The sequence below is a fragment of the Saimiri boliviensis genome, chromosome 6, assembly GCF_048565385.1.
Source record: "Saimiri boliviensis isolate mSaiBol1 chromosome 6, mSaiBol1.pri, whole genome shotgun sequence".
In the NCBI taxonomy this organism is placed as follows: Eukaryota; Metazoa; Chordata; class Mammalia; order Primates; family Cebidae; genus Saimiri; species Saimiri boliviensis.
The window spans coordinates 71,853,625-71,879,484 of record NC_133454.1 but is presented as its reverse complement, the minus strand read 5'-3'; the positions used below and the strand labels follow the sequence as shown (position 1 = coordinate 71,879,484).

Here is a 25,860-nt window from a genome sequence, read left to right as displayed (position 1 = left end):
TACGGGTCTCAAAATACTGCATTTAAGATATTCACAGATTTAGGTGACAAGAATCTCTTCAAGGTGTAGTGGCTAGAATACAGGTTTTGCATTGTATTTAAAGAGAACATTCCAAAGGATGGAAGACAAAAATCCAGCAAGTAATTTACACATTTACACATTACGTGTGTATATGTGTGTGTGTGTGTGTGTGTGTGTGTGTGTGTGAGAGAGAGAGAGAGACAGAGACAGAGACGGGGGGCGGAGAGAGAGGGTGGAGGGCAGAGAGAGAGAGAGAGAGAGAGAGAGATTGATTCGCTTTTGTTGCCCAGGCTGCAGTGCAGTGGTGTGATCTTAGCTCACTGCAACCTCCCGCTCCCAAGATTTAATCGATTCTCCTGCCTCAGCCTCCCTAGTAGCTGGGATTACAGGTGCCCACAGCCACGCCTGGTTAATATTTTTTAATTTTTAGCAAAGATGGGGTTTCGTCATGTTGGCCAGGCTGGTGTCAAACTCCCGACCTCAGGTGATCCACCCACCTTGGCTTCCCAAAGTGCTGAGATTACAGGTGTGAGCCACCACACCCGGCCCACATTATCTCTTTGTAGTCAGTCACTTTGATACACATCCTACTCTGACAAAAAAAATCTTGAAGTTCACAAATTGAAATATTTTTGAATGCCTTAAGAGTGGCATTTAGGTCTTTAGCAACTTTAATTTATTCATAAAAATTAAAGCTCTTTGTTTTCATTTTTCCAAATCAAGATGACTGCCAAGTACTACTCTAATAAGAGTTTTTCTCAACAACTGTAACTATCTTTGGTAAATTTGCTAAGCATTTCTCATGGTGACAATCATTGATTATAACTCTGATCACAGTTTCCTAACCTGGAATGTTGCAAAAAATTGCACACTGAAAATATTACTCACTGTTCGATCCTCCAAGTACATTGTTTTTGATAAAAAGTCGATGCCAATTGTTGCCTGTAAAACAAAACGAAGAAGTTAACAAATAATAATAGTTTAATGGTGACCAGTAGTTTAAGATTCAAATGGGATCCATGATTGTGGAAGAAATAATGAGCAAACCAATACAACATAGCCAATTAAGGACAAACAAAATTTGAAGTGATAATGGTTTCCATGTATTCAGCACTTGCTTCATGTTGGAGATTATGTTTTAAGCCTTTTGTTTTATTTTTGTTTTTTTTTGAGATGGAGTTTTGTTTTTGTTGCCAAGGCTGGAGTGCAGTGGCTCGATCTTGGCTCACAGCAACCACCACCTCCTAGGGTCAAGCGATTCTCTTACCAAGTAGCTGGGATTACAGGCATGCAACACCACACCCAGCTAATTTTTTGTATTTTTAGTAGAGATGAGGTTTCTCCATGTTGGTCAGGCTGGTCTTGGACACCCAACCTTAGGTGTTCCACCCGCCTCAGCCTCCCAAAGTGCTGGCATGAGCCATCGCGCCCAGCTGTTTTAAGCCTTTTACATGATCATCTCTAATCTTTATACATTCCTGCCAGGTAGTTTTTCTCATCCCTATTTTTCTCATTTTACAAATAATAAGATAATGACAACTTCAGTTTAAATATTTGTATTTGAACTCTAGTTTGAATATCTTATTGCTCCCCACTCAGAATGGCGCATATTTGCCCCAACAGCAGTTTTATAAAATATTGCTGATATAAACAACTATTCTGCCTGACCTCCTACATAGTGGTTTGTTAACTGTCCTGATGCCAGACAGCCAGAGACTCACAAACATTGTAACTTTCCATAAAAGACATGATTTTTCCAATATAAAATAAAAGTCACTAGGTAAGGAAAATAAGTTTTCCTCTCTACCACACAAAGATAGCTTCCTTCTGTGGTGAAAACACATGTAAAGTTCTATACCTAGCTGCTGTTTTCCCTATGAAGAGAAAATGGTGAAATAGTAAGAGAAGAGAAAGAAGGCAGACTAGAAAAAAGAAGGGAAAAAAAGAATTCAAAATTAATTAGGGGAGATAAAAAGAACGGAAGAAAAATGATTCAAGAAAGAGGAAGTTGATATGGACTCTATTTTAGAAGTTTAATCATCTCATAAATGTTTGTGTGCAAATATGCTATGTATATATGTATGTGTGTGTACATACATATTTTTCCCCTAACTACCTCTGTGCCCTACTCCTTAACACAGAAACTAGTTGAGACTGTGCATTTAAAATATGAGTTATTAAGAATTTTAAATTCTTAATAACAAGCAAAAATTAGATCGGAAAAGTGGTCCATTCAATTGGGAATTTTATTTCTGTTAGCAGAAAAATAGAACTGTGTGTGTGTGATAGTTGAATTCTCACAAGATCTGATGGTTTTACAAGGGGCATTCCCCTCTCTACACTCTGTGCTTCTCCTTGCTGTCACCATGTGATGAAGGACATACTTGCTTCCCCTTCTGCCATAATTGTAAGTTTCCTGAGGCCTCCCCAGTCATGTGGAATTGTGAGTTTTTATTTTATAAATGACCCAGTCTCGGGTATGCCTTTATTAGCAGTATTAGAACGAACTAATACATGTGTCTTCTTTAATTTCTTCCAACGGTGTTTTGTAGTCTTATGCTGTTTGTTAAATTTGTTCCTAAGTAGGCCGGGCGTGGTGGCTCACGCCTGTAATCCTAGCACTTTGGGAGGCCGAAGTGGGTGGATCACCTGAGGTCAGGAGTTCAAGACCAGCTTGGCCATCATGGTGAAACCCCATCTTTAAAAAAAATAAAAAAAACAAAAAATTTGTTCCTAAGTATTTTATTCTTTTCTGATACTTCTGCAAATAATTTTTTTTTTTTTTTTTTTGGAGTCTTCCTCTGTCAACCAGGCTAGAGTGCAGTGGCACAATCTTGGCTCACTGCAACCTCCACCTCTCTGGTTCAAGTAACTCCCCTGCCTCAGCCTCCTGAGTAGCTAGGATTGCAGATGTATGCCACCACATCCAGCTAATTTTTTAGTATATTTAGTAGAGATGGGGTTTCACCATGTTAGCCAGACTGGTCTTGAACTCCTGACCTCAGGCAATCTGCCCACCTTGGCCTCCCAAAGTGCTGGAATTACAGGCATGAGCCACCACGCCCAGCCTGTAAATAAAATTTAAGTAACATTTATATTATCTTTTTTTTGGAGACAGGGTCTCACATTCTGTTGTCCAGGCTAGCATACAGGGGTGTGATTTTGGCTCACTGCAGCCTCAACCTTCTGGCTCAAGTGATGCTCTAGAGTAGCTGGGACTACAAGTGCATGCCACCACACCCCAATAATTTTTGTGTTTTTTTTGGTAGAGACAAGGTTTTGCTGTGTTGTCTAGGCTGGTCTGAAACTCCTAGGCTCAAGAGAACTTCCCCTATTGGCCTTCCAAAGTGCTGGGATTATAGGCATGAGCCACTGCACCCTGCCTAAATATAGTATCTTTATATGACAAACCAATGCAATGTTGGTAAGTCTTTACACGTTTTCACATATATTCAAGAATAAGGCCAGTCTCAGTGGCTCATGCCTGTAATGCCGGCACTTTGGGAGGCCGAAGGAGAGAGATCACCTGAGGTCAGGAGTTCGAGATCAGCCTTACCAATAAGGTGAAACCCTGTCTCTACTAAAAAATACAAAAATTAGCTGGCTGTGGTGGCAGGTGCCTGTAGTCCCAGCTACTTGGAAGGCTAAGACAGGAGAATTGCTTGAATCCAAGAAGCAGAGGTTGCAGTAAGTGGAGATGGTGCCACTGCACTCCAGCCTGGGCGACGAGAGACTCTGTCTCAAAAGAAAAAAAAAAAAAGAAAAGAAAAGAAAGGAACAGTAAATTACGTATCTACTAAGTGCCAATTTATACACATTGCCTCATTTAGTTATTTATTCGTTATTTATTTATTTAGAGACAAGAGTCTAGCTCTGTCGCCCAGGCTGGAGTGCAGTGGCATGATCTTGGTTCACTGTAACTTATGCCTCCTGGGTTCAAGCAATTCTCCTGCCTTAGCATCTCAAGTAGGTGGCATTACAGGCATTCACCACCATTTTAATGAGGCTATCTTGACTCACTGCAACCTCTGCCTCCTGGGTTCAAGCAATTCTCTTGCCTCAGCTTCCCAAGTAGCTGGGACTACAGGGGTGTGCCACCATGCCCAGCTAATTTTTGTATTTTTTAGTAAAGATGGATTTTCACTGTATGTTGGCCAGGCTGATCTTGAACTCCTGACCTCAAGTGATCTGCCCTTACCTTCCTACCAAAGTGCTAGGATTACAGCCATAAGCCACTGCGCCTGGCCAAAAGAAGTATTTATTGATTGCCTGCTAGAAACCATCATTAGGAGCTGAGAATTCTGGTAAAGAATAAAAAGCAGACAAGAATCTATGTCCTTGCAGAGGTTACAGTCTGCTAAGACAGACAAACAGTAAGCTAATTAAGTAAAATAGTATGTTAGAGAGTAGTATAAGAGAGAAAAAAAAAAAACAGGAAAAGGACAACAGAAAATATTACAGTATTGTCAATATTTTTAGATAGGAATACTCAATAAAGGCTAAGAAAATGACTCTTACCACCCCTACCCACGTATCTATATACTCTAAACCAGTACCTTGCATTTCAATACGAAAGATTTGTTTTTTAGATAAATGTAATACCAAAAACGTTATGTATGTCAATTCCTGTGCAGTAAATATTTCTAACAAATAGGTTTTCAAAGAAAAAACTGAACTGTTTCTCAAATTCCATATAAGTGCTTATGCATTTCTCATTCACTTTGACTTAATATGGGATCACTGCATATAGGCTGCAGAAAGTTCACACTCAAGAACAGCTATGTAGGCCAGGCACGGTGGCTCATGGCTGTAATCCCAGCACTTTGGGAGGCCAAGGCAGGTGGTTCATGAGATCAGAAGATCGAGGCCATCCTGGCTAACACGGTGAAACCCCATCTCCACTAAAAATACAAAAAAATTAGCCAGGCATGGTGGCACGTGCCTGTAGTCCCAGCTACTTGGGAGCCCAAGGCAGGGAATGGCTTGAACCCATGAGGTAGAGGTTGATGTGAGCCGAGATCGCACTACTGCACCCCAGCCTGGGCAACAGAGCGAGATGCCATCTCAAAAAACAAAAACAAAAAAGAACAGCTATTCCCAGCACTTTGGGAGGCCGAGGCGGGTGGATCACAAGGTCAAGAGATCGAGATCATCCTGGTCAACATGGTGAAACCCCGTCTCTACTAAAAATACAAAAAAAATCAACTGGGCATGGTGGTGCATGCCTGTAATCCCAGCTACTCAGGAGGCTGAGGCAGGAGAATTGCCTGAACCCAGGAGGCGGAGGTTGCGGTGAGCTGAGATTGCACCATTGCACTCCAGCCTGGGTAACAAGAGCGAAACTCCGTCTCAAAAAAAAAAAAAAAAGAACAGCTATGTAAAGCATGTAAAACAACAGCAATTCAAAAGGTGATTTCAAAAGCAAAGAAAGATATCCCATTGAATACTTCATTTTCTCTTCATGACAAAAACATTCACTTGAGAATATATCAAAGTACATTTATTGATATACACAGGCAACTTCACAAAGCTAATAGTAAATTTTCCAATATATAAGAACAGCACTCTCCCATGTGTGTACCTATGCAACAATCTTGCATGTTCTTCACATGTACCCCAAAACCTAAAATGTAATTTAAAAATAAAAAATAAATTAAAAAAAAAAGAACAGTACTCTCTTCCTCCTCTAAAAATGGCAAATTGTGACTTACAAATTATGCAGCTAGGTAGTACTATAAAGGCCACAATCATTATCATGCCAAGAACATGTTTTCCTAAATATATTTCTTTATAGCACTTTTGACTAGATTAATAAATTATGACTGTTAATTATCCAACCTCTCCCCGCTAGAAGTTCGATGACAGTAAGCTTGGTTTATTTTGTTCACTGCAGTATGCTGTATACCCAGGGTACAGAGTAGTGTCTGGTATATAACAAAAACTCCAGGAAATAAAGAATAATTAAGGTGTTGAGAATGATAAATGCCAGAGAAGATAAGATTTAGCACAGAGACTGGCTTTTGATAGGAAGAGGGCATTTACTACAGTATACTGGAATGAAAGAGGATTGGTACAAATACTGTTTCATGTACACAGCTAATGTGGTAAGAAAAATAAATAAGGGCATTCTTGCCTTACACCTTCCATTTCTCTAAGAAGCAAGGTCTTCAAAGTAAGGGTCAAAGAAGAGTTATAAAGTGGTAAAGTTCAGGTTTGAGGAGTACAGAGTAAGTATGAAATAGTTACTCTGAAGAGTGCTTGGTAAACTCATAAACCAGTTGACACTAGCGACATTAATATATTCTAGAACCAATGAGGAGAAATGAGATGACTAGGTTCATAACACAGATTTTGCCAGAGATAGGTGATTGAACCAAAGAGAAGTGTATTAGTCTGTTTTACACTAATAAAAGACATACCCAAGACTGGGCAATTTATATAGAAAAGGAGGTTTAATGGACTTACAGTTCCACGTGGCTGGGGAAGCCTCACAATCACAGTGCAAGGCTAAAGGCACTTCTTACATGGCGGCAGCAAGAGAGAATGAGAGCCAAGCAAAAAGGGTTTCCCTTTTTATAAAACCATCAGATCTCGTGAGACTTATTCATTACCATGAGAACAGTATATAGGAAACCACCCCCAATGACTCAATTATCTTCCACTGGGTCTCTCCCACAACTCATGGGAATTATGGGAGCTACAATTCAAGATGAGATTTGAGTGGGGACATAGCCAAATCATATAAAGAGGCTAGAAAGTTAAAGAATTTCCCATGGAGTCTAAGCTAAAAAAGGAGAACGGTAAGACAGAAGACATAGGACTGGATGTTTAAAAATAACATGGAAGGGCACGGTGGCTCATGCCTATAATCCCAGAACTTTGGGAGGCCGAGGCAGGCAGACTGCTTCAGCTCAGGAGTTTGCCATAATTCTGGGCAACATAGCAAAATCCTGTTTCTACTAAAAATACAAAAATGGCCAGGCATGATGGCTCACGCCTGTAATCCCAGGACTTTGGGAGGCAGATCACAAGGTCAGAAGTTTAAGACCAGCCTGACCAACATGGTGAAACCCTGTCTCTACTAAAAATACAAAAATTAGCCAGGTATGGTGGCACATGCCTGTTATCCCAGCTACTCAAGAGGCTGAGACAGGAGAATCGCTTGAACCCTCGAGTGGGAAGTTGCAGTGAGCCGAGATCGCGCCACTGTACTCCAGCCTGGGCGACAAAGCAAGACTCCATCTCAAAAAACAAAACAAAAAAATTAGCAAAGCGTGGTGGTGCACACCTGTAGTTCCAGCTACTTGGGAGGCTGAGGCAAGAGATTCACCTGAACCCAGGAGGCGGAGGTTGCAGTGAGCCGAGAATGAGCCGCTGTACTCCAGCCTGGCTGAAAGAGCAAGACTCCATCTCAAAAAAAACAAACTGGGCATGGTTGTGCACACCTGTAGTCCCAGCTACTCAGGAAGCTGAGGTGGGAGGATTGCTTGAGCCTAGGAGTCAGAGACTGCAGTGAGCCAAGATCTCACCACTGCACTCCAGCCTAAGTGACATAGTGAAAGCCTGTCTTTAAAAAAAAAAATTAAAAACAAGTTATTTTTTAAAAAATGAAAAAATTAAAAATTAAATGAAAATAACATGGAGAAAACAATGGGTTGAAGGTTTTAATGTGAACCACTGGAGGAGAAACTATTATAGTAAAAGTACCTGAATAAAAAAATTGGAAGGACAGAAGATCAAGGTCTGAGAAGAGAATACATGATTTTTGGAGAAGGTTGAGATTATGGAAATAAAAAGTACAGAAGGTTAGAAGATGGTCTGTGTGAACATTACAGTTGGTTAAAATGCTGACAGATTATAATGAAGAAGAGTACCATGAAAACAAGTGCTAAAGTATGCAAAGAAAGAAAGAACACAATATTGTTCTCAATGGTAAATGACAATAATCACAAAAGAACAGAGCTTTTGGTCAGGTGTGGGGGCTCATCCCTGTAATCCCAGCACTTTGGGATGCTGAGGCAGGAGGATCTCTTGAGCTTCAAGACCTAGGCAAGACAACAAAACCATCTGTAGAAAAAAATTTTTTTTTAATTAGCTGGGAGTGGTGGCATATATCTGTAGTCTCAGCTACTTGGGAAACAGAGGCAGGAGGATCCCGTTAGCCCAAGAATTCAAGGTGGCAATGAGCTATGATCATGCCACTGCACTCCAGCCTGGGTGACAAAGCAATACTCCCATCTCTTAAAAGAAAAAGAACAGTTTTTTTCCCCTAAAAAGAATAGAGTAATCATCCATACATGGTTCTCACTTTACAAATGTGAAAATACAGATTCTGAAAAATTTAATAATTAGTCTAAACCCACCCAACTACCAAATGGTAGAACTAACATGTAAATAAAGATACTTCCAATTCTAAGGCTCATTAAATAGTTTTCCTAGAAAGAAATGCCCATGTATTTGTTTTTCAGAAGATTCAATTCAGAAGCCATATTTCTGAAAGAAACACTTCAAATATAAAAAAATATATACTAAGAGGATTCAGATTTTAAGTTTACCCTAAAACCTTTCTGAAAAATAAAAATGATTTGATAATAATCGAGATAGCACCGGTTAATGAGTGACAGTTAATAATTCTATGGAAATTAACCATTCCTTTGATCAGATTAACATTTGCTATATTACTAAGACAAAGCAATTGAAAACAAGTTTTTTCTTTAATCTATAGAATGATAAGAAATGAAATCAAGTTTTTATGCTAACTACATTATAATATGTATAAAATGGATAAGTAGATTAAGAGCAATTTTTTTTTTTTTTTTTTTTTTTGAGACGGAGTTTTGCTCTTGTTACCCAGGCTGGAGTGCAATGGCATGATATCGGCTCACCGCAACCTCCGCCTCCTGGGTTCAGGCAATTCTCCTGCCTCAGCCTCCTGAGTAGCTGGGATTACAGGCATGTGCCACCATGCCCAGCTGATTTTTTGTATTTTTAGTAGAGACAGGGTTTCACCATGTTGACTGGGATGGTCTCGATCTCTTGACCTCGTGATCCACCCGCCTCGGCCTCCCAAAGTGCTGGGATTACAGGCTTGAGCCACCGCGCCCAGCCTAATTTTTCTTTTTTTAACTTAATTTTTTTAACAAGACAATTTAAATCTATGCTCCTCAACTATTTAATAAAAACATTTTATAATTGAAAAGCAGTGGTAATTTAAAAAGAAGTTTTTTCAAAAAGTTAATATGGGGCAGGCTTGGTGGCTCACTCCTGTAATCACAGTACTTTGGGAGGCCTAGGCGGGCAGATCACAAGGTCAAGAGATCAAGACCATCCTGGACAACATGGTAAAACCCTGTCTCTACTAAAAAATACAAAAAATTAGCTGGGCATGGTGGCATGTGCCTATAGTCCCAGCTACTCGGGAAGCTGAGGCAGAATTGCTTGAATCTGGGAGGCAGAGGTTGCAGTGAGCTGAGATCTCGCCACCACACTCCAGCCTGGCAATAGAGTGAGAGTCCATTTCAAAAAATAAAATAAAAAAAAACTTTTTTAAATATGGTAAAAGATTCACAATGTGCTCAGTGCCTCAAAGTACTTGCTCTTAAGATTACTAATTTATTCCTTTTTGTTCTTTGTGTTTTTTTTTTGTATTGAAACTGTGTAGGTTGTGAGGGCAGACATCCATACTTGTTCCTGATCTTAGAATGCGTTCAGGCTTTCATCATTAAGTATATTAGATGAGGCATTTTTTTTATAGACGCTCGTTACCATTTTGAAGTCTCCTTCTATTCCTAGTTTGCTGTTGCATGCTTTTATCATGAAAGGCTGCTGGATTTTGTCAAATGCTTTTTACATGTACATTGAAATGATGATGTGATTTTGTCGTTTATTCTATTCAAATAATGTATTATGTTGATTGCTTTTTGTATATTCCACTTCATAAATGATGCATAGGCCAGGTGTGGTCTGGCCTGTAATAATAAAATAATACTGTATAATAATAAAAATAATAGTGTATAATCCTTTTAACATGTTGCTGGATTCAGTTTGGTAGTATTCTATTGATAATTTTTGTGTTTATATTCATAAGCGATATTGGTTTGTAGTTTAATTTTGATTATCTTTGTCTGGGTTGAGTATTAGAGTAACACTGACCTCACAGAATGAGTTGGTAGCATTCTCTTCTATTTTTCCGAAGAGTTTTATCAACTCCTGATATTATTCTCTAAAGGTTTGATAGAATTGACCAATGAAACTATCTGATGCTAGAATTTTCTATGTGAGAAGAAAAGTTTTTATTACTAATTCTCTCTACTTATTATAGATATATTCAGATTTTCTATTTCTTCTTGAGATAGTTTTAGTAAACTGTCTTTCTTGGAATTCGTCCATTTTATCTAAGTCATCTAATTAGCATATAATTGTTCATAGCATTTTTTTTAAGAGATGGAATCTCTTTGTCACCCAGGCTGTAGTGCACTGGTGTGATGTTGGCTCACTGTAATCTCTGTTTCCTAGGTTCAAGTTCAAGTGATTCTCCTGGCTCAGCTACGCAAGCAACTGGGATTACATTATGCCTGGCTAATTTTTATATTTTTAGTAGAAATGGAGTTTTGTCACATTGGTCAAGCTGGTCTTGAACGCCTGACCTCAGGTAATCCACCTGCCTCAGCCTCTCAAAGTGCTGGGATTATAGGCCTGAATCACTGCTCCTAGGCAATCCTTTTTATTTCTGTATAGTTGGCAGCAGTGTTCCCTCTTTTCTGATTTTAGAATATGAGTCTTTTTTTTTTTCTTGATCAGTCTAGCTATAGTCAATTTTGTTGATCTTTTCAAAGAACCACTTTTAGTTTCATTGATTTCCTCCATTGTTTTTCTGTTCTCTCTTTCATATATTTCTGCTTTAACCTCTATTAGCTTCTGTATTAAGCATATCTTTTTACTTTCTATAGTTTTGATGTTTTGACATCAGGGTCCTTGCTAATACTGGAGGGACTGCCCCTGCCAGGATTAGCTTTTTCCTTACAGATAGTGAACCTACCTGTGAGTACTCCTTTCATAGGCAAACCAATCATACTAAAGCCAATACCCTACCATCTCCTCTATGACACTGAGTGCCAGTACTACACTGCCCTAATAACCTGGGCCAGGTACTAGACAACTAGAAATATCCCCTCAATCCCAGAACCCCTGAAATCATCCGAACTAGCTAATCTTAAACCTGCTTACCCTGTCTTGTGTGCCTCTTCCCTTTGAAACCACAATCAAGGCTTTTGCCCACATTTCCCCAACCACCTGCCTTCTAAATGACCCAGTGTTTCCCCATGTGGCCTGCTATAGCATGGCATGCCCTCTCCTCAGGATCTGTGAGTATAATAGACTATTTTTTCAATGGGAATCACCTCCTGATCTCTTGGCCTCACCATACAGTAATAATAATAAAACCTACATTTTAAAGTAGCCTCTTCCTTCTGTTTGTTTTGGGTTTGGTTTTCTTCTAGTTTCTTAAAGTAGAATTTTCGGCTATTTAATATGTTTTTTCCTTTCTGTATAGCAGTGCTTTAGTTGTATACCGTAAGTTTTGGTATGCTGTGTTTTCTTTATTAATTTCAAAGCATTTTCTAATTTCTCTTGTGATTTCATCTTTAACATTAATTATTAAGGAGTGTATTGTTTAATTTCCAAATTTCTTTCTGTTAACGATTTCTAATTTCATTATTCATTTATTCTTAATTTCAAGTGTAGATAAAAATGTCACAGAACCTGTAATCCCAGCACTTTTGGAGGCCAAGGCAGGCGGATCACAAGGTCAGGAGTTCAAGACCAGCCTTACCAACATGGTGAAACCCTGTCTCTACTGAAAATACAAAAATTAGCCAGGCGTGCTGGCATGCACCTGTAATCCGAATTATTCAGGAGGCTGAGGCAGGAGAATCTCTTGAACCTGGGAGGTAGAGGTTGCAGTGAGCTGAGATCGTGCCATTGCACTCCAGCCCAGCCTGTGCAACAGAGAAAGACTCCATCTCAAAAAAAAGAAAAAAAGAAAAAAGAAAGTAAGTCACAGAATCCTAGACTTGGACAAAATCTATAGAGAATATCCACCATTACTTCTGATGCCATCCTAGATGATATCAGAGATATATTTCAACAGAATCTGGAAGAGACAAAAGAAATCAAATAATAAAGTCTGATTTATCCTGGGACTAGAAAAAATCATTTATACTTTGTATTTATACAGCATTTTACAGATTATAGAAAGTACTTTTACATCCATAACTGCATGTAAATAACTTTTTAAAAATATCTTGAATATTACTTATAACACGAAATAGACAACAAATAAATTGGCAAAAACAAAATACCTGATAGGTGTTGTCAAAACTGTCATACATGAATCTGGTGATCAAGGATGTTTTTCCAACTGAAATGAAAAGAAAAACAGATTTGCTCAGTGAACACATTACATTGGGTTCTCAGAAAATTTTTCCACAGAGAACTGCAATTAAAGTCAACGGTAAATATTTGCAATAGTTCTACTAAAATAATTAAAAACTATATAGCCCTAAGATTGTCAAAATGACTTTCTCCAAACATAGACAACAATCTCCCAAATTAAAAGCACAGATAAACAGCATATAGTTAAAAGTTGAAAACACTCTGTTATTATATTTGACATTACTAATTCACAAAAGGCCAAGTAGGTGTTTACTTGGTCTTAAAAAAAAGAATTAAGGGAGGCTTAGGCCCACTTCATCTAATAAATCAAAGTATAATCCTTGGGAGTAGAAAGGCAAAAGACAGTCTTAGAAGGGGTATGAGGGCTACAAGAACAACACTAAATAGAGTGAGAAAAAGTGGCCAGGCACAGTGGCTCACTCGTGTTAATCTCAACACTTTGAAAGGCTGAGGCAGGCAGATCACAAGGTCAAGATATCAAGACCATCCTGGCCAACATGGTGAAACCCCGTCTCTACTAAAAATACAAAAATCAGCTGGGTGTGGTGGCGCATGCCTGCAGTCTCAACTACTTGGGAGGCTGAGGCAGGAGAACTGCTTGAAGCCAGGAGGTAGAGGTTGCAGTGAGCCGAGATCATGCCACTGCACTCCAGTCTCCAGCCAAGCAACAGAGTGAGACTCCATTTCAAAAAAAAAAAACACTGAGAAAAACTGACAAGAGAAGCTGTTTTAAAAATCATTTCAAAATCAAATACATCTCTCTACCTCTCTGGCAGGGAATTCCCAAAGATCCATAACTTTACTTTGAATTTTAGGTTAATCCATATGAAAGTGTGACAAGGTCAAAAGCAGTGGAATGCTGGCAATTTCTTTACTAGCACATTCTCCAAGGGCAAAAACCATATCTGATTATTTTTCTATTTTGCCAGTGGCTTGGCAATGACTCAAAATACCAAATGAATGCGAAAAATGTATCAGTTAGAAAGGAACTGGGTAAATCAACATCTCTAATGCTCCCCAAAATGTACTTTTTGGGCACTTAAGAACCATACACAGTCATTCATATTTTATTGTGAATTAAGTAACTTTTGATTTCAAACCAGTTTTTAGAGACCAGATCTGGCTTCTACCTATCCCCTTCTTATATGCCATATGAAAACCTGAGGAAAAAACTGGGCCAAACAACAAAAAGGCCCACAAAATTATCTACTCCAAAATGTCTTTTTTATTCAGAAGAGCCTAAAATAGCAGGCTGAAAAGAAAAGCTATAACTAGCTTCCCTAGATGCTAGCCAAACCAAAACTGATGTTTGGGAAGAAGCCACTTTTTTTTTTTTTTTTTTTTTTTTTTGCCTTTGAGACAGAGTCTCAATCTGTTGTTACCCAGGCTGCAGTGCAGTAGTGCAATCATGGCTCACTGCAGCCTCTGCCTCCCAGGCTGAAGCACTCCTCCCACTTGAGCCTTGCAAGTAGCTGGAACTACAGACATGTGACACCATGCCCAGCTAATTTTTTGCATTTTGGTGGAGACAGGGTTTCACCATGTTGCCCAGGCTAATCTCCAACTCCTGAGCTCTAGTGATCCGCCTGCCATGGCCTTCCAAAGTGCTAGGATTATGGGCATGAGCTATCATACCAGGCCTGGAATATTCTTTACCGAGACTCCTGGAGTTCTAGGTGGCCAGGGGCATTGTCCAATAGCAAAAGAACTTTAAAATGAATTCAGGAACAAAGCATCAATGAAACCACTCCAGAACAAGAGTTCTTGTCCAGACCATCTTGTACACAAAAGATTGGCAGCTAGTGTTTACCTTTTCTCTTCAAGGCTTGGGTTGGTTAGCAGCTTTATAGACAAGGGCAGTCATAATCATAAACTCGACTGCATTTGCACAAAAGAGTAGAATTGGACTATCCCTTCCTGCCTTAAATGCTGGTGCTTGTTTCTCTTCCTTACCAATAAATGTCCTTTGTGGCATTTTTCCCCCCAAAATAGGGCATTTTTGTCTGCATTAAAGACCTGTTCAGGCTGAGCGTGGTGGCTCATGCCTGTAATTCCAGCATTTAGAAAGGCTGAGGCGGGTGGATCACTTGGGTCAGGAGTTCGAGACCAGTCTGACCAACATGGTAAAATTCTATCTCCATTAAAAATATAAAAATCAGCTGGGTGTGGGTGCACATGCCAGTAATCCCAGCTACTCAGGAGGCTGAAGCACCAGAATCGCTTGAACCTGGGAGGCAGAGGTTGCAGTGAGTCCAGAGTGTACCACTGCATTCCAGTCAGGGCAACACAGTGAGACTCTGTCTCAAAGTAAGCACACAAACAAACAAAAAGACATGTTTAGGCAGATATGCTATCCCTTCTCCTCAATGATTTTCTTTCCTCCCTCCCACTCCACCGAGATGGAGTCTTGCTCTGTCACCCAGGCTGGAGTGCAATGGCACAACCTCGGCTCACTGCAACCTCTACAGCCTAGGTTCAAGCAATTCTCCTGTCTAGTCTCCCAAGTATCTGGGATTACAGGTGCATACCACCACACCTGGCTAATTTTTTTATTTTTAGTAGAGACAGCATTTCACCATGTTGTCCAGGCTGGTCTCGAACTCCTGACCTTGTGATCCTTCCAGGTCAGCCTCCCAAAGTGCTGGGATTACAGGTGTTAAGTCACCAAGCCCAGCCTTATTTATTTTCTTAATGACATCTGGAAACTTGTCTTGGTTGGCACAAGCTGATTCTGCTGTTATCTTTTTTTTTTTTTTTTAAGCCAAATCTTATAAAAATTATCAGTAAGGCCGGGCACGGTGGCTCAAGCTTGTAATCCCAGCACTTTGGGAGGCCGAGGTGGGTGGATCACGAGGTCGAGAGATCGAGACCATCCTGGTCAACATGGTGAAACCCCGTCTCTACTAAAAATACAAAAAATTAGCTGGGCATGGTGGCACGTGCCTGTAATCCCAGCTACTCAGGAGGCTGAGGCAGGAGAATTGCCTGAACCCAGGAGGCGGAGGTTGCAGTGAGCCGAGATCGTGCCATTGCACTCCAGCCTGGGTAACAAGAGCAAAACTCCGTCTCAAAAAAAAAAAAAAAAAAAAAAATTATCAAGTCATCCCTTCCTGGAATTAATTCTCTAGCTTCAGATCCTTCACCTTCCTTTTAAGTCTCATATAATTATTTCACTTTTTCTCAAATCATATTAGTCTATATTGCTCTATCAATTCTGCACCTACATAAAAGCTGTATTTTAGGCTAGGCGTGGTGGCTCACGCCTGTAATCCCAGTACTTTGGGAGGCCAAGGCAGGCAGATCATGAGGTCAGGAGTTCAAGATCAGCCTGGCTAATATGGTGAAACCCTGTCTCCACTAAAGATACAAAAATTAGCCAGGCATGATGGCACACACCAGTAGTCCCAGCTACTCGGGAGGCTGAAGCTGGAGAATACCTTGAACCTGGGGGCAGAGGTTACAGTGAGCCAAGACTATGCCACTGTACTCCAGCCTGGGCGACAGAGCAAAAGTCTCAAAATAAATAAATAAATAAATAAATAAATAAAATTAAATACAAAAGCTGTGGCCAGGCGCGGTGGCTCACACCTGTAATCCCAGCACTTTGAGAGGCCAAGGCAGGCATCAGGTCAGGAGATCAAGACCATGCTGGTCAACACGGTGAAACCCCATCTCTACTAAAATACAAAAAATTAGCCGGGCATGGTGGCACGCGCCTGTAGTCCCAGCTACTCAGGAGGCTGAAGCAGGGAATTGCTTGAACGCAGGAGGCGGAGACTGCAGTGAGGTGAGATCTCGCCACTGCACTCCAACCTGGCAACAGAGCAAGACGCCGTCAAAAAAAAAAAAAAAAAAGCTGTATTTTTAAATGTAAGACTTTTTGTATTTAAGAAAAAAGTACAAGGTTTTTTGCCTGCTGGCATAGGTACAGTAATGGGTACACAAATTTCCCTTAAAAAAAAAAAGGTCCTTACGTTAGATTCATTCACTTTGTAATGGCAGGTAACTGTAGATGCAGACCTTGAGCTATGGTATATATCAAGCAATTCAACAAGTTTTTCCTGTAAGGTCCTGACTTTTCTCTGCCTTGTGGGAGCACTTCCAGGAACACCAGTGGCACTTCATATGGGTCTCACTGTGTTACTCAAGGTTATGCTACTGCACTAAACACGATGAGTAAAATGAAAGAACTGCGAGAGATCAATTATTCTGATCACTTTTTACTGCAATATGCTATTTACTGGAGAGACAACTGCTTACCTGGAGATGATTAGAGTCATGGGCATTTTAAACAGATAGTCACAACCCTTAGGCTCACCACAACACCAACAGGAGGTGGCCACAAAATAATTACAGTATATACTACAGTGTTTTATGCAGTTATAATTTAATACTGCATCTTTATGTTTACTTATATTTCACTCCACTGTGAACGGTGCCATATATGGTAAGCACAGTGTATACATAAGTTTTAATACATTTTAATTTTTGCTGGGCGCCATGGCTCATGCCCATAATCCCAGCACTTTGGGAGGCTGAGGCAAGAGTATCACATAAGGTCAGGAATTCGAGACCAGCTTGGCTAACATGGGTGAAACCCCGTCTCTACTAAAAATACAAAAATTAGCCAGGCGTGGTGGCACGCACCTGTAATCCCAGCTACTAGGGAGGCTGAGGCAGGAGAATCACTTGAACTCAGGAGGCAGAGGTTGCAGTGAGCCGAGATTGTGCCATTGGACTCCAGCCTGGGCAACAAGAGCAAAACTCCATCTCAAAAAATAAATAAATCAATTTTTTTTTTTTTGGAGACAGAGTCTTAATCTGTTGCTCAGGTTGAAATGCAGTGGAACACCCTCAGCTCACCACAATCCCCACCTTCCAAGTTTAAGCAATTCTCTTGCCTCAGCCTCCTGACCAGTGGGAATCTCAGGCCTGTGCCACCACGCCCAGCTAATTTTTGTATTTTTAGTAGAGACATGGTTTCACCATGTTGGCCAGGCTGGTCTCAAACTCCTGACCTCAAGTGATTTATCTGCCTCAGCTTCCCAAGTGCTGTGATTACAGACACGAGTCATCGATCCAGGCCAAATTTTAATTTTTTAATAATAGATTTGTCTATATGTTTTATAGTAATAAATGGTAACACTGACTAGTATTTAAATATGTTTTATGCATTCAAAAAATACCTTTTTCTTCATCTTTTTCAATATTTTTAGGCTACATAGTTTGCAAATTTTCAAAGTATCACAAATCGCCAAAAAAAGTTCAATGCATTTATTGAAATAAAATTCTTATATAAGTGGTCCCCTGCAGTTCATACCAGTGCTACAGACCAGGTGCAGTGGTTCATGCCTGTAATCCCAGCACTTTGAGCAGCTGAGGTGAGAAGATCCCTTAAGCTCAGCAATCTGAGGATCCAGTGAGCCAAGATCATACCACTGCACTCCAGCCTGAGTAAAAGAGTGAGATTCTGTCTCAAAAAGAAAAAGAGGGGGTAGGGAGAACTCCTACTGTTCAAGGGTCAAATATATATATACTTCAATCCTAATCCTTAACTTTTCCAAAAATAAGTGAGATAGAAATCTAATTTTTTTCTGACAATTTCTGCTTAAGGAAAACCTTTGATTTTGCTAGCAAGAAAAAGGTGGTTGGAGGCGGTGGCTCACGCTTACAATTCCAACACTTTGGGAGGCAGGGTTGAAACTCTGTCTCTACAAAAATACAAAAATTATCTGCGTGTAGTGGCAGACGCCTGTAATCCCAACTACTCGGGAGGCTGAGGCAGGCGAACTGCTTGGACCCAGGAGGAAGAAGGTGCAGTGTGCTGATATTGAACCACTGCACTCCAGCCTGGGCAACAGAGCAAGACTCCATCTCAGGAAAAAAAAAAAAAAAGTACCACTGGAATGGGATTATGCTATACAGTTAATCTGATCAAATGAATTTTTTTAAATGATAGGTAGAAAAGAAGATGACCTCAGAGAAATCTTAAATTTACCCTACTTCCTTATTGCCCCAATTCTTTTAAAAACACTCTACTGATGAAACTCACACCTAGAATTAAAGATCACATCCTTGTTCTGGGAGTTTGCCTCTAAAACTGCAGTAAGATCTAAGGTCTAAGTAAGTTTATTTTATGGGCCGTGCATGGTGCCTCATGCCTGTAATCCCAGCACTTTGGGAGGCAGAGGCGGGCAGATTACTTAAGCTCATAAGAACAAGACCAGCCTGGGCAATGTGGTAAAATTCTGTCTCTAAAAAAATACAAAAATTACCCAGGAATGGTGGTGTGTGCCCTGTAGTCCCAGCTACCCAGGAGGCTGAGATAGGAGGATGGCTTGAACCCAGGAGGTGGAGGTTGCAGTGTGCCTAGATCATGCCACTGTACTCCAGCCTGGGTGATAGAGTCAGACCTTGTTTCAAAAAAAGCTTATTTTATGGAAATACTTAAGATGAACTTAGGAAGGTGCATGTAAAATGTTTTTATAAAAATTAGAAATAAAAATCTTTGGCCGGGCGCGGTGGCTCAAGCCTGTAATCCCAGCACTTTGGGAGGCCGAGGCAGGTGGATCACGAGGTCAAGAGATCGAGACCATCCTGGTCAACATGGTGAAACCCCGTCTCTACTAAAAATACAAAAAATCAGCTGGGCATGGTGGTGCATGCCTGTAATCCCAGCTACTCAGGAGGCTGAGGCAGAATTGCCTGAACCCAGGAGGCGGAGGTTACAGTGAGCCAAGATCGCGCCACTGCACTCCAGCCTGGATAACAAGAGCAAAACTCCGTCTCAAAAAAAAAAAAAAAAAATCTTTTAGGCCGCACTCAGTGGCTCATACCCGTAATCCCAGCACTTTGGGAGGCTGAGGTAGGAGGACTGCGTGACCGCAGGAGTTTGAGACCAGCTGGAGCAACATAGTGAGATCCCATCTCTATACAAAATTTTAAAAAGTTATCTGGGCATGGTGGCATGCACCTGTAGTCCCAGCTACTCAGGAGGTTGATGTGGGAGGACCGCATAAGCCCCAGAGGTCCAGGCTGCGGTGAACTGAGATCACACCATTCATTGCACTCCAGCCTAAGTAACACAGTGAGAACCAGTCTATTTAAAAATAAATAGCCCAGGCTTGGTAGCTCATGCCTGTAATCCCAGCACTCTGGGAGGCTGAGGTGGGTGGATAACCTGAGGTCAGGAGTTGGAGACCAGCCTGGCCAACATGGTGAAAATCTGTCTAAAAGTACAAAAATTAACCAGGCATGGTGGCACATGCCTGTAATCCAGTTATTCAGGAGGCTGAGGCAGAAGAATCGCTTGCCCTTGGAGGCAGAGGTTGCAGTGAGCCAAGAATATGCCATTGCATTCTAGCCTGGGTGACAGAACAAGACTCCATCTCAAAAAGTAAATAAATAAATAAAATAAATAAGGCCAGGTATGGAAGCTCACACCTGTAATCCCAACACTTTGGGAGGCTGAGGTGGGCAGACCACCTGAGGTCAGGAGTTCAAGACCAGTCAGGCCAACATGGCAAAACCCTGTCTCTACTAAAAATACAAAAATTAGCTGGGTGTGGTGATGCTTGCCTGTAATCCCAGCTATTCAGGAGGCTGAGGCCGGAGAATCACTTGAACCCGGGAGGTAAAGGTTGCAGTGAGCTGAGATCACGCCACTGTACTCCAGCCTGGGCGAAAGAGTAAGATTCCATCTCAAAAAAATAAAAATAATAAAGAGAATGGACAAATTGTGGCATAGTCATAAAATGAAATATTACAATGGTAAAATATCCTAATATATAAAACTACATGAACAAATTTCAGACACTACATAGAGTGAAACAGGTCAGACACAAAAGAATATATATACTCTATGATTCTATTTACATGAAGTTCAAAACTGACAGAATTAATGCTGATAGAAGTCAGAAAAGTTGTAAGGGGTTTCTAACTGAGAAAGGGACCCAAGGAATCTTCTAAATGCTGGTATTAATAGTTACAAGGGTGAATAAAAAGGTAAAATTTCCAACAAACCACATATTTAAGCTTTGTCTACTTTATGCCCTTTACTGGATGTTATTCTTTAAAAAAAGAAAATCTTTTTCTCAAAGAGTAAAACACTTTATTACATACGTATCATTCCCAATAAAAAGTGTATATATTTATGTGGCTATCAAGTACCCTGTGATATATACTGTGGCAACAAGGGCACTTCACCCGGTGAAGTGAGAAAAATTCCAGTTTAATAGTGGAGAAAAATTTACCCAGTTTATCAAGTTTTTGTTTTTGTTTATTTTGAGACAGAGTCTTGCTCTGCTGCCCAGGCTGGATGAGTACAGTGGTACGACCTTGGCTCACTGCAAACTCCATCTCCTGGGTTTAAGTGATTCTCCTGCCTCAGCCTCCCAAGCAGCTGGGACTACAGGTACATGCCACCATGCTCAGCTATTTTTTGTATTTTTAGTAGAGATGAGGTTTTGCCATGTTGGCAAGGCTGGTCTCAAACTCCTGACCAAAGATGATCCGCCTGCCTCAGCCTCCTAAAGCGCTGGGATTATAGGAGTAAGCCACCACACCCAGCCAATTTATCCAGTTTAATAGTGAGGGAAAAAAACTGACAAACCCAAATTGGAGGTAATCTACAGCAGCAGTCCCCAACCTTTTTTGCACCAGGGACAAGTTTCATGCAACACAATTTTTCTATGGGTGTGGGGGAGGTGGAATAGTGAATGATTTCAGGATGAAACTTATCTACCTCAGATCATCAGGCTCTAGATTCTCATAAGGAACAAGCAACCTAGATCCCTTGCACAGACAGTTCTTATAGACAGGATTTCCGCTCCTATGAGAATCTAATGCCAGCACTGATCCTACAGGAGGTGGAGTGCAGGCCCATAGCTCGCCTCCTGCCACTGAGGCCTGATTCCTAACACAAGAAATCCAAAACCTAGGAGAAAAAAACTAAAGAATATCTCTCAGTAAAAGTAGGTAGGAACAAGACAACTACAGCTTGAATATCTCTTATCCAAAATGCTCAGAACCATAAGTATTTCAGATTTTAGAACATGTGCATTATACTTGAGCATCCTTAATCCAAAAGCCTGAAATGAGAAATGATCCAATGAGCTTTTCTTTTGAAAGTCATACCTAAATGTAAAATTTTGATGTAGGTACTTGTAAATCATCTCTGAAAAACAACATTGGCATTCACTATCCTTCCTCAATGCAATCTCCAGAAACAAAATAGAAATTCTAGCACAATTTCAACACTTATAATAACATTCCTGAAATCACACCATCTGCACCACGCTAATTACACACTCTGTGTAATTCTGTGAAGGCCAGGCATGACAATGATCTCAGTTGAATTCACATTCCATTTAAGTGTATTAACAAGCACCGGCAAACAACTTGGGTATAAATCCTAATTCAAATGATAGGGCTAAATCTTTGAAACGTTTGTGGCCCAGGTCAAATATAATGGAAAAATGATCCTACTCAATTATATTTCTTCATTTTAATGAGAACATACAATTTCTTCATTTTGATGAGACTATGCAGGGACTGAACTATGCTGGGGATATAAAAACAATCAGAACATAATACTAATACTTGCTAAGGTTAAGTCAGAGAGACAAAAAATTCGAGTATGTTGTAAATGGGGGCAGTCTTCTATAAGGAGGCTGGACGGTAAAGCAACTTTTCCAGAGAAAAGTAACTTTAAAGCTGGCGTCTGTAGGAGAGAGTTTAGCTAGAAGAAAGAGAAGATACCTCAGGCCTTTAACAAGTACCATGAGGGCTGGGCGCAGTGGCTCAAGCCTGTAATCCCAGCACTTTGGGAGGCCAAGGCGGGTGGATCACAAGGTCAAGAAATCGAGACCATCCTGGTCAACAAGGTGAAACTCCGTCTCTACTAAAAATACAAAACATTAGCTGGGCATTGTGGCACGTGCCTGTAATCCCAGCTACTCAGGAGGTTGAGGCAGGAGAATTGCCTGAACCCAGGAGGCGGAGGTTGCGGTGAGCCGAGATTGCGCCATTGCACTCCAGCCTGGGTAACAAGAGTGAAACTTTGTCTCAAAGAAAAAAAAAAAAAAAAAAACCAAGTACCATGAGTTATTAGAGAACTAATATAGGAAACTTTATTTATTTTTCCAATCTTATTTGGAAAGAAATAAATTAAAATACGTGCCAGGCACAGTGGCTCACGCCTATATTCTCAGAACTACAGGAGGCTAAGGCAGGCAGATCACAAGGTCAAGAGATTGAGACCATTCTAGCCAACACAGTGAAACCCCGTCTCTACTAAAAATACAAAAATTAGCTGGGTGTGGTGGTTCACACCTGTAGTCCCAGCTACTCAGGAGGCTGAGGCAGGAGAATCTCCTGAACCTGGGAGGCAGAGGTTGCAGTGAGCCAAGATTGTTCCACTGCACTCCAGCCTAGCAACAAAGTGAGACTCCCATCTCAAAAGGAAAAAAAAAAAAGAAAAAAAGAAAGAAATTTAAATACATAACTCTACTTACATATGAGATTACCTAAATTCTTCAAAATTAAATCAGACAAGTAAATCTGTAATGAGCCATATCCAGGATATAACCTTGAAGTTACAGGCCCTCTAATAGGATTTTGCTGCTAATATCAAACCTATCCCAACCTCAAAAGTCTACTTGAGACAATAAGCAGTATGTGAGGAGGCAGTTTCCAGAATTCCAGCCATGCCTTTAAAAAAAAGAGAGAGAGAGAGAGAGAAAGAATAAGAGAGAAATCACATGCCATATACAATTCACCTTTTTTTTTTTTTTTTTTTAAACAGAGTGCAGTGGCATGATCATGGATCACTGTGGCCTCTGACCTCAGCCTCCTGAGTAGCAAACGCTACAGGCAGAAAACGCTGGGATTACAGACAGGAGAAATTCACCCTTTTAAGGCTAAGTGTGGTGGCTCACGCCTGTAATGCCTGCACTTTGGGAGGCCAAGACGAGCGGATCACTTGAGGACAGAAGTTTGAGACCAGCCTGGCCAACACGGTGAAACCCCATCTCTAGTAAAAACACAAAAACTAGCCAGGCACGGTGGCAGACACCTGTAATCCCAACTACTTGGGAGGCTGAGACAGGGGAATTGCTTGAACCTGGGAGACGAGGTAGCAGTGAGCTGAGATTGCGCCACTGCACTCCAGCCTCAGCAACAGACTGAGACTCTAACTCCAAAAAAAGAAGAAAGAAAGAAAGAAAGAAAACAAGTGCAGTCAGGCAAGGTGGGTCACACCTGTAATCCTAACACTTTGGGAGACCAAGGTGGGTGGATCACCTGAGGTCAGGAGTTCGAGACCACATTGGCCAATGTGGTGAAACCCTGTCTCTACAAAATATACAAAAACTGGCTGGAGGTGGTGGCTCACACCTGTAATCCCAACACTTTGGGAGGCTGAAATGGGTGGATCACCTGAGGTCAGGAGTTTGAGATCAGCCTGGCCAACATGGTGAAATTTCATCTCTACTAAAAATGCAAAAATTAGACAGAAGTGGTGGCTCATGCCTGTAATCTCAGCTACTCAGGAGGCTGAGGCAGGAGAATCACTTGAACTCGGGAGGCAAAGGTTGCAGTGAGTCGAGATCACACCACTGCACTTGAACCTGGACAACAGAGTGAGACTTCATCTTGACAAAAAACAAACAAACAAACAAACAAACTAGCCAGATGTGGTGGTGCATGCGGTTGTCCCAGATACTTTTGAGAGGCTAAAGTGGGAGGACTGCTTGAGCCCGGCAGGTCAAGGCTACAATGAGCCATGATCATGCCACTGCAGTCAAGCCTGGGTGACACAGCGAGACACTGTCTCAAAAAAAGAAAAGGAAGAAAGAAAGAAAACAATTGCTGGGACACAAAGCAAATCTCAACAAATTTCAAATGTTTGAAATCATATAGAATGTGTTCTCTGCCCCCGGTGAAACCGAACAAAAAAATGTATAATTAAAAGATACCCAGAAAACGATGAAATGTTTGGAAATAAAGTAATAAACTTCTAACCCAGAGGTTCAAGAATATATAATGGAAATTTAGGCTTGGTGTATTGGCTCATGTATGTAATCCCAGCACTTTGGGAAACTGAGGATCAACTGAAGACAGGAGTTTGAGATCATCAGCCTGGGCAAATAATCTAGATCCTATCTCTACAAAAAAATGTAAAAACTCCCAGAGTGTAGTGGCGTGCACCTGTAGTTCCCTACTTGGCAGACCAAAATAGGATTGCTTGAACCTAGGAATTTGAGGCTGCAGTAAGCTATGATCACACCACTGCACTCCAGCCTGAGTGATGTAGCAAGACCCTGTTTCTAAAAATCATCATCATCTGAGCTAAATAATAATGAAATCGTTTTAACTTACAGTATACGCTACCCTAAGAGCCAAAGTGCAGAAACAAGCTAAATGTCCATCAACTAATAAACAAAATGTGGTATAGAGATACAATGGAATGAAGTACTGATAATATGCTTCAAAATGAATGAACCTTGAAAACACTACACTAACTGAAAGAGGACAGTCACTAAAGACCACATATTATTAATACATACTAAAAACCACTAAACTGTACATTTGATGCAGGTAAATTGTATAATATGTAAACCAGGCATCACCAAACTTTTTACACAGGTGGCCAGTTCACTGTCCCTCAGACCTTTGGAGGGCCGCCACATACTGTGCTCCTCTCACTGACCACCAATGAAAGAGGTGCCCCTTCCTGAAGTGCGGCGGGGGGTCGGATAAATGGCCTCAGGTGGCCACATGCGGCCCGTGGGCCGTAGTTTGGGGACGCCTGATGTAAATTTTATCTCAGTAAAGCTGTTATTAAAAATGTATAGGGGTGATGGTTGTACTAAATGTGAATTTTTTTAATTTATTATTTATTTATTTATTTATTTATTTATTATTATTTTTTTTTGAGACGGAGTTTCGCTCTTGTTACCCAGGCTGGAGTGCAATGGCGCGATCTCGGCTCACCGCAACCTCCGCCTCCTGGGCTCAGGCAATTCTCCTGTCTCGGCCTCCTGAGTAGCTGGGATTACAGGCACGCGCCACCATGCCCAGCTAATTTTTTGTATTTTTAGTAGAGACGGGGTTTCACTATGTTGACCAGGATGGTCTCGGTCTCTTGACCTCGTGATCCACCCGCCTCGGCCTCCCAAAGTGCTGGGATTACAGGCTTGAGCCACCGTGCCCGCTTATTTATTTATTTTTAATAGAGACAAGGTCTCACTATGTTGCCCAGGCTGGTTCTGAACTCCTGAGCTAAAGCGATCCTCCCACCATAGCCTCCTAAAGTACTAGGATTACAGCCATGAGCCACCATGCCTAGCCAATACGACAATGTGAATGTTCTTAATGCCACTGAAC

General features: G+C 40.9%; 1 protein-coding gene across 2 annotated transcripts in view; it reads right to left on the bottom strand.

The window, feature by feature from the left end:
- The window catches only part of RAB6A (RAB6A, member RAS oncogene family), a 95,414-nt gene that overhangs the window by 45,996 nt on the left and 23,558 nt on the right, over positions 1 to 25,860 (bottom strand). For both annotated transcript variants that reach the window (XM_039470863.2, XM_039470862.2), the window contains exons 2-3: positions 12,381 to 12,439; positions 910 to 963 (exon numbers count right to left, since the gene is read on the bottom strand). In XM_039470863.2, the coding sequence (XP_039326797.1) occupies positions 910 to 963; positions 12,381 to 12,439 (113 nt within the window). The remainder of the gene's footprint in view (positions 1 to 909; positions 964 to 12,380; positions 12,440 to 25,860) is intronic.